At 35.9% G+C, this 8172-nt stretch overlaps 2 protein-coding genes across 2 annotated transcripts; one reads left to right on the top strand and one right to left on the bottom strand.

The window, feature by feature from the left end:
• Nucleotides 1-366: 366 nt before the first annotated feature.
• LOC110857109 lies at nt 367-4790 on the top strand. Its single transcript, XM_035857908.1, has 3 exons — nt 367-1617; nt 1805-3890; nt 3964-4790. The coding sequence occupies exons 1-3, from the start codon at nt 367-369 to the stop codon at nt 4788-4790; spliced, it is 4164 nt and encodes a 1387-aa protein (XP_035713801.1).
• Nucleotides 4791-5725: 935 nt separating this feature from the next.
• Nucleotides 5726-6733, bottom strand: LOC118438097. The gene is made up of 3 exons (XM_035857861.1): nt 6458-6733; nt 6280-6378; nt 5726-6132 (listed from the first exon to the last, which is right to left on the bottom strand). Exons 1-3 carry the CDS (start codon nt 6672-6674, stop codon nt 6029-6031), a joined length of 420 nt encoding a protein of 139 aa, XP_035713754.1. The 5' UTR covers nt 6675-6733; the 3' UTR covers nt 5726-6028.
• Between the last annotated feature and the right edge of the window lie 1439 nt (nt 6734-8172).

Below are 8172 nucleotides of genomic sequence, written 5' to 3'. Positions count from 1 at the left end.
CCACATTTTGAGACTTAATTACCAGCCTACGCTCCCCTGAGGCCAGTCCCTTTCATTTTCATTCTTCGCCCATCTTTGAGGCTTCGGTGATTTTTTAATTGAAAGGCGTCAATCACCTTTGAGACCAACTTTAAGAGGCTTGGGCCAACTTTGAGACCAACTTTTAGAGGCTTGGGCCAACTTTGAGACCAACTTTTAGAGGCTTCGGCCAACTTTGAGACCAACTTTTAGAGGCTTCGGCCAACTTTGAGACCAACTTTTAGAGGCTTCGACCAACTTTGAGACTAACTTTGAGACCAACATTGAGAGGCTTCGGTCATTTATTAATTAATTTCCTAATCTATACAACGGACTGAATTAGTAACAATGAGCAGAAGGAAACAGACCTTCGTTGTAAGAGATGATGCTTCGCAGTCCCAGAATGACATGGGTGCACCATCGCCTAAACGATCAAAAGATGCTGCACGAAAGCGACTAGAGAGAGAAAATGAAAGCGAAGAGCAGACTGCGGCTCGACATCTCACGAACTCCCGAAGTTATGCAAAATCTAGGGAAAACGAAACTGTCCCCGAGACTTTAGCAAGGCTAGAACGGCGGAGAACTAATCGAATTAATGCAGCTGATCGCAGAATACAAGCTACTTGCCGAATGGCATTAATCAACGAAATAGACGAGTCTCAATTTCCCTTACACAATATTGGACAATTTGATGTTATTTGCAATGACTGCAATGCTATTCATTTTGAAAACGAAAGAGCAGGAGATGGAAAATTTACTGTTTGTTGTAATAAGGGTAAAGTAAAATTACCCGAAATTCAGACCAATGATTACATTAAGGGATTGTTGACAGGAACAGACCCTGATTCAAAGCACTTTTTTGATAACATCCGATCCTATAATAGTGCATTTGGTTTTGCATCTGTTGGAGCTCAAATTAGAGCACCTCCAGGTTTCGGCCCGTACTGCTTTAGAATCCATGGTCAAATATACCATAGAACAGGAACATTACATCCTGAAGGGAGTGAACCTAGGAAGTATGCTCAAATTTATATTCTTGATCAAGAACAAGCTACTGCCCAGAGAATGAATCAACCAGCCAACGCAAGTTGTAAAGAGCGCATAATGACAAAATTATTTGATATAATGCAGCACAATGATCTTGCAAAAGCATACAAAATGTTATATGAAGTTGAACAGGAGGAGAAAGATAAGGCAGCTCGCGAAGGACGAGTAGAAAATCAGATTTCGATGGCCATTTTACAAAACCGAAATTCTGATCCAAGGCGATATAATGTCCAACGGAGCAATGAAGTTGCAGTTATTTTTAGCAACACAGATGGAGAACCCCCACTAGAAAGAGATCTATTGGTTCACCTAAGATCAAGAGGACAAAATGTTCATGGAACTAAAAGAATTAGCATTCTCCATAAAAATTTAGATTCGATGACATATCCAATTTTTTATCCTAATGCGGAACAAGGTTGGGGTGAAGATTTGACCCTGATTAATACTGGCAATACGAGAAGAAACAAAGCAAGAGTGGCTGATGAACTTGCAGCCGACTTGGCAATTTTTAATCCTGCTGAAGCCCCTGTAGCAACTAATAAGCGGAAACGTGTAACTTTGAAAATGTATTATTCGTATTTATTCTCGATTAGAAATCAGTTTAGTCCGATTCTAAGCGGCGGAAAACTAACTCAACAATATTTTGTTGATGCATATGTGAAAGCAGAGGCTAACGATTTAAATTACATCAGACACCATCAAGGTGATCTACGAGCTGATTCATATTCATCATTAATAGATCATGTTTCTGAAGCTCATGATGCAATACCTGGAAAAAGAATTATTTTGCCCTCAACCGGATTTGTTTGTCACAATGACTTGCAATCCGAAATGGGATGAGATAGTTCAAAATTTAAGAACCGGAGAGCGAGCAGAAAATAGACCCGATTTAGTAGCTAGAGTGTTTAAACTCAAACTGAAAGAACTTCTTGATGATTTGATCGAAAAACAAGTCTTTGGTACAGTTTTGGCTAAAGTGCATGTTATCGAATTTCAGAAACGAGGTTTACCTCATGCTCACATTTTGATTATCTTGAAACTGGAAGATAAACCTAGAACAGCGACGTTGATTGACAAAATTGTTAAAGCAGAAATTCCCAATAAAGATACACATCCACGAGTATTTGAGGTTGTGACAAAAAATATGATTCATGGCCCGTGCAATAAGCCAGGATCTAGATCACCATGTTTAATAATTGGACTTAAACCTAAATGTTGTAAAGGATTTCCAAAGCCTTTCCAATCAGAAACACAAAACAATGTCAATGGTTATCCAGCATATCAAAGACGAAATTTAGGTACCGTGGTACTCGACAACCAAACTGAAATTAATAACAGCTGGGTTGTCCCTTACAACCCTTATTTAAGTTTGAAATACAATTGTCATGTTAACGTGGAAGTGTGTGCATCTATAAAAAGTGTTAAATACCTCTTTAAATATGCCTACAAAGGACATGATTGTGCTAATGCACAAATAAGTATCGATGAAGTACAGACGCATGTCGATTCAAGATACGTCAGCCCACCTGAAGCGGCCTGGCGAATTTTTAAATTTAAAATGCAAGATCAAAGTCATACCGTTAAACGGTTGGCTGTGCATCTTCCAAATGATCAATCAGTCACATTTGATCCTGATGAAATTGACGAAGCAATTCAAAAAGCTGAACATAGAGATTCGACTTTGATGGCTTGGTTCAAGCTAAATCAGACAAAACATGAAGCTCGAAATTTTAAGTATCATGAAATTCCAGAGCATTATGTATTTAATGCAAAATGTCAGTGGGTGATTCGCCAAAGAGGACAAGAAACGACAATTGGTCGAATGTATCCCGTAAATATGAGAGACACTGAAAGGTACTTCTTGAGATTATTACTTTTACACGTAACAGGGGCAACGTCTTTTGATGCCCTCAGAACATTTAATGGACAAATATTTCCGACATTTTATGAAGCCGCATTGGCTAGAGGACTTACTATGAATGAAAGCGTTTGGGATGACACTCTTAACGATGCAGCATATTCCTCTATGCCAAGACAACTCAGAGAGTTATTTGCATATATTTGCGTGTTCGGGGGTTTCGCTGATGCTAGAGATCTCTGGAATAAGCATAGAGAAAATTTAGTCGAAGACTTTGCTAGAGTTCACGGTCATCCTCCTGGATCCACGTGCGAAGGCTGTGATAATTACACCCTGAGAGATATTCAAGATACCTTGATTGGCCATGAACACAAATGTTCCGACTTTCAACTTCCTGATCCGCCTAGAGATATGCTAATAAATATGATTAACTTTGCTGAAATTGAAGTTGAGAGGGAATTAGGGGAACAGCTGAACGCTACCCTCAACAGCGAACAAAGAGCAGCATTTGCTGAGATCGAAACTGCAATGAAATCTGAGGTTGATGGCAGTAAATGCTTCTTTTTAGATGGGCCAGGAGGAAGTGGAAAAACTTATGTTTACAAGACATTGTTGAGTCATGTTAGAGGACAAGGAGAGAATGCCCTACCAGTTGCTTCAACCGGTATTGCTGCAAATCTTTTAAAAGGCGGAAGAACCTACCATTCTCAATACAAGCTTCGTCTGAAAATTGACGAAACTACCGTATCTGGAATAACAATGATGAGTAAAGATGCCGATATAATCAAAAAGGCGAAATTATTGATTTGGGACGAATCAACAATGGCACCTGCTCATGCACTAAATTGTGTTAATCGATTACTTAGAGAGATTATGGAAAAAAATGTTCCTTTTGGAGGGAAAGTTTTGTTATTGCCGACAAACACTTCCAATTATTTCTCACGGAGACGCAGTTGCAGTAGTACAAGCAAGCATTAAGTTCAGCCCATTGTGGAATAAATTCAAGGTTTTGAAATTAAACAACAATGTTCGATCACTAGATATTGAGTACAGCAATTGGCTCATGAAACTTGGTAATGGAGAACTGAAAAATCAAGATGGTTTGAACGAAAATTTGATTGAAATTCCTGAAAGCATGTTAACCTCCGAAAATATAATTAAAGATATTTTTGGCGAAACTCTGACTCCAGACAACGTAGAACAATTCTCACAAAGAGCAATATTATGCCCAACCAATGACGAGGTGGATAATATTAATGAAAAAATCTTGGAGATATTGGAAGGCGAGGCAAAGACATACATAAGCTCTGATTCGTTGGTTACTGACGAAGACTCTGACAGAAACGATTATCCTGTAGAATTTTTGAATAGCTTAAAACCCTCAGGTTCGGCACCGCATGAATTAAATTTAAAGAAAGGCGCTTTGATTATGTTATTGAGGAATTTGAATACAAAACGTGGTTTGTGCAATGGAACTCGACTGAAAATAATTGATCTGAAACCAAATTTGATTATTGCAAAAGTGCTTACAGGATCGGCAGAAGGAAACGTTGTATTTATACCACGAATTGATCTTATTACTGATTCCGATCTGCCTTTCCAGCTGAAGAGAAGACAGTTTCCGGTGAAGCTTGCCTTTGCTATGACTATAAATAAATCACAAGGACAGACTATGGACAAAGTAGGGATTTATTTACCAACTCCAGTGTTTGGTCATGGACAACTTTATGTTGCTTTCTCTCGAGTCCGAAGATCGTGTGATGTGAAAGTACACGTAGTGACAACTTTAGAGCATGGGAAGCTGTTACCAGATTCGAATAAAATATTTACAAGAAATGTAGTATACAAAGATATCCTATTCCGATGAGTTGTCCGATAGGCGGAGCCACAAGCTAGAACAAAAAACTAAATAAAAAATTAATTCTGGATAGTTTAGCGACAATTTATTTAATATTCATCGGAAACAGCAGATACATAAAAATTAAATCTACTCCAAGAACACGCTAACAATGGATGCTGCTAATTATATTTGAAATTTTAATAACTTCGATTGAAATTATGAGTCGATTGTGGGGCGATTAAAAAAGTTGCCCAGGGTAGAAAAGGGCGAATGAAAATGATGCGAAGTTGAAGTATCAATTGTAACTTATTAGTTCGGACTGGGTTTTAATCCATGTAATCTGATGGATAAACGAAGGGGGAAAGCATAATATTAGACAACTTGGACTGAATTAATTGTGTAGAAAGTTGCAACAATGAATCCAATAATTACACTGCCCGAATTTTGGCTGATGAGGGGAAAGTTGGAGAGGAAGGGTTGCGTGGAGATTTATGATTTGATATTTTCTCCAGTAACGCCTTCAATCCATTTCATTGGGCTCTATATTCGAGGGCGGACCGTGTGTGGAATCCGATTGGAGACTATTAACAATAATGCATATGCCAAAGCTCAATCAAATGATCTTAATATCTTAATGAACACGGGAAAATATGGCAAAATATAGGATGGAGGCCTGTGCAATATGTAGGAGGATTGTCAGGATGCAATGGTGATTGTGCCAAAATTTGCAAAATGAGATCTTTTATACTATATAATATGTAACCCAAAATGATGTCGAAGATAAATGCTCTATTTGGTGAAATAAATCAAAATGTACGTTCTATTAATTTTATGCACCGTAAGCAGATGTAATTGTTTCATGTAATTATGATTAATGAATTAAAATATTAAACAAACAGAGGGAATTTTAAATATTAAATAACTTTATTTATAAGTTTATCTTAAAGAAAACAACTGAACGGATTAGCGCATATATATAAATATATAATTCGAATTAATTAATTACAATAATTACTATTAAGTACGTGAGGCAGCAGACGGAATGGAACATCGATTAGATATAACAGGAATACGTCAGATAATGGAAGAAACCAAGAAGATGAGGCGACGTCGTTTAGCTGAAATATAAAAAAACCATTGTTACGGATGTGATCGACAAATTATTACAACAATTTGTGAAAAATTTCTATAAAAATTTGCACAACAATAAAAGTGGTCAAAGGGAAGGAGAAATAAGTATGATCACTATTTCTGATTGACACAAATCAAAACAACTTATCAACAACAACATTGATTTTTTGGTCCTGTTGTTGTTTGTATTCAGCTGCAAACGGATTGTTCGTCGTCTTGGTGTACCCCATCACTTGCACTGCAAATTCAGATTAAATAAAATTAATTACATTGGTTAATAAAGCATTGCAAACAATAACTAATATTAGCATTCTAGCATTGCAAATATTATAAACAATAATAATTAAATTTCGTTACATATTGGAGTTACAAATTGTTTTCTTACCATTCTGAGTACGGATGTATGACATCAAAGGCGTCCCTGCATTCGTGACGCCTACGATAACCTGTTTAAAGCTGGGGGCCAACTCAACTTTGAATACTCCTAAGAGATAATTTAAGTATTAGAAGGTTAATAATAATAATCATTAATTCATAAGCTTAATCATTTTTGTATTACTAACCGTTTTCTTCATCAAGTGGAAAGAGAAATTTGATGGGCCGCACACAAATGGGACATGTGGGTTGTACTGGCGCCAATTTCTTGAATTCGTTCTCCCCTTTTTGGGTGCGGCAGCCCTCCACGATGCAAGCGAAGTGGAAGGGGTGGGAACAGGTTTGATTGGTGCTTGATCCACTAGAATACAGGTTTCCGATCTTGAGAGGACCAAGGCAGATCATGCAGCTGTCTTCTTTCGAAATAGCTGGAGCTGTGAAGTTAATGTCATAATAAAATGTTAATTCAGTAATAAAACGGAAATTAATAATAAAATAAATAAATAGGGAATAATCAATAGAATAAGTAGGAATTAATAGAAGCAATAGAACAATAAAAAAACATTTAAGACTTTAATTACAAATTCGCATTATCAATGAAAGCACTCAAATATCTTATTTAATACTCAAGTATTTAACCAACCAAACCAAGTTCCAGTATTATCTGCGTGAACCCTGTTTAAGAAATTACATATTGAATTTAAAAGACTGAAATTCAAAAATCCAATCCCACCATCCGTATCCAAGAATTCCAAACTATCCATTTAAAAATTTATTCATCAATTTGCCTCTTTTAAAAATACAAAGGTTAAAACAAAATATAAATAAAACTTACCCATTTCTCTCCAAAAACAATGTTGATGATTAGGATAAAATATTTTACGCGAGCGAGCTCTTCATTCGGGGAGATCTGACATGGGAATGAGAGCAAAACGTGTTGAAACGCCAGCTACACAGACTCCCAGCAGAGCAGTCAGATCGAACCTGGAACGAATATTGAAGTCTGGCGTAGTACTGCGTTTGCGTGACGTTTGGTTCTGATAAATCTTTGATGGAACTTACAAGCACGAATGAATTATGGGGAGCCACCACCGAGAATGTATTTTTTTATTTTGATTAGCCCAACTTATCTGTAGTTTTAATAAAAATTTCAAAACGGTTACAATATAAGGTGTTTGCTCCCATTCTAATGTAGAGTTGAGATAATAAATGTTCAAATGCAATTGAATTGAATAAAATACTAAACTGTGTGAAATGTTCTAAGTACCAGACGTTATGTATCCTGAGTCTTCTTGCAAAGATAAGCGTGTTTTATTGTTTTATTCCTCAGTATTGCTGCAATATCGTAAATGGGATGAATAAATTAATAAATTACGAATTTGAGCAACTAAGTAATTAACGAATTAAGCATATTAAATCACTGATGAACTATAGCCGATATGAATATTTAATTAATTTTAATGTCAGACTGAATTATTTAATGAAATAGAATTATTATTATTTAATAGAATGAATTATTATTTTATGTTTGAATAAAAAATGTAACTCCTGTTTGCAGTGGAAATGAAATTTTGCATGTATGTATCATAATTATAGGCACATTTATGAAAATATGACCTAACAATGCTAGCATCTGAGCACAATATGAAGATTAGTCTCTGTTAAATACAACTCAATTTTTTATCTGAATTACTTAAATGAGATTAATGAGGCATCGTCAATTAAATTACGGCTTATTAGTTTAGAATTCAAATTGCAACAACTAAAAATAATATTTTGGTTTGCATAAGATAATCTTAATTAAATCATGATAATTCTAAGCACTATAATGGAATAGTTTAAACTAATTCTTGAAATGAGATTATGATTGAAAAAGCTTTAAATAGTTTTATTGCAGTATGAA

This window comes from Folsomia candida, unplaced genomic scaffold (assembly GCF_002217175.1).
Source record: "Folsomia candida strain VU population unplaced genomic scaffold, ASM221717v1 Fcan01_Sc018, whole genome shotgun sequence".
In the NCBI taxonomy this organism is placed as follows: Eukaryota; Metazoa; Arthropoda; class Collembola; order Entomobryomorpha; family Isotomidae; genus Folsomia; species Folsomia candida.
This window is presented reverse-complemented; position numbering and strand designations above follow the sequence as displayed.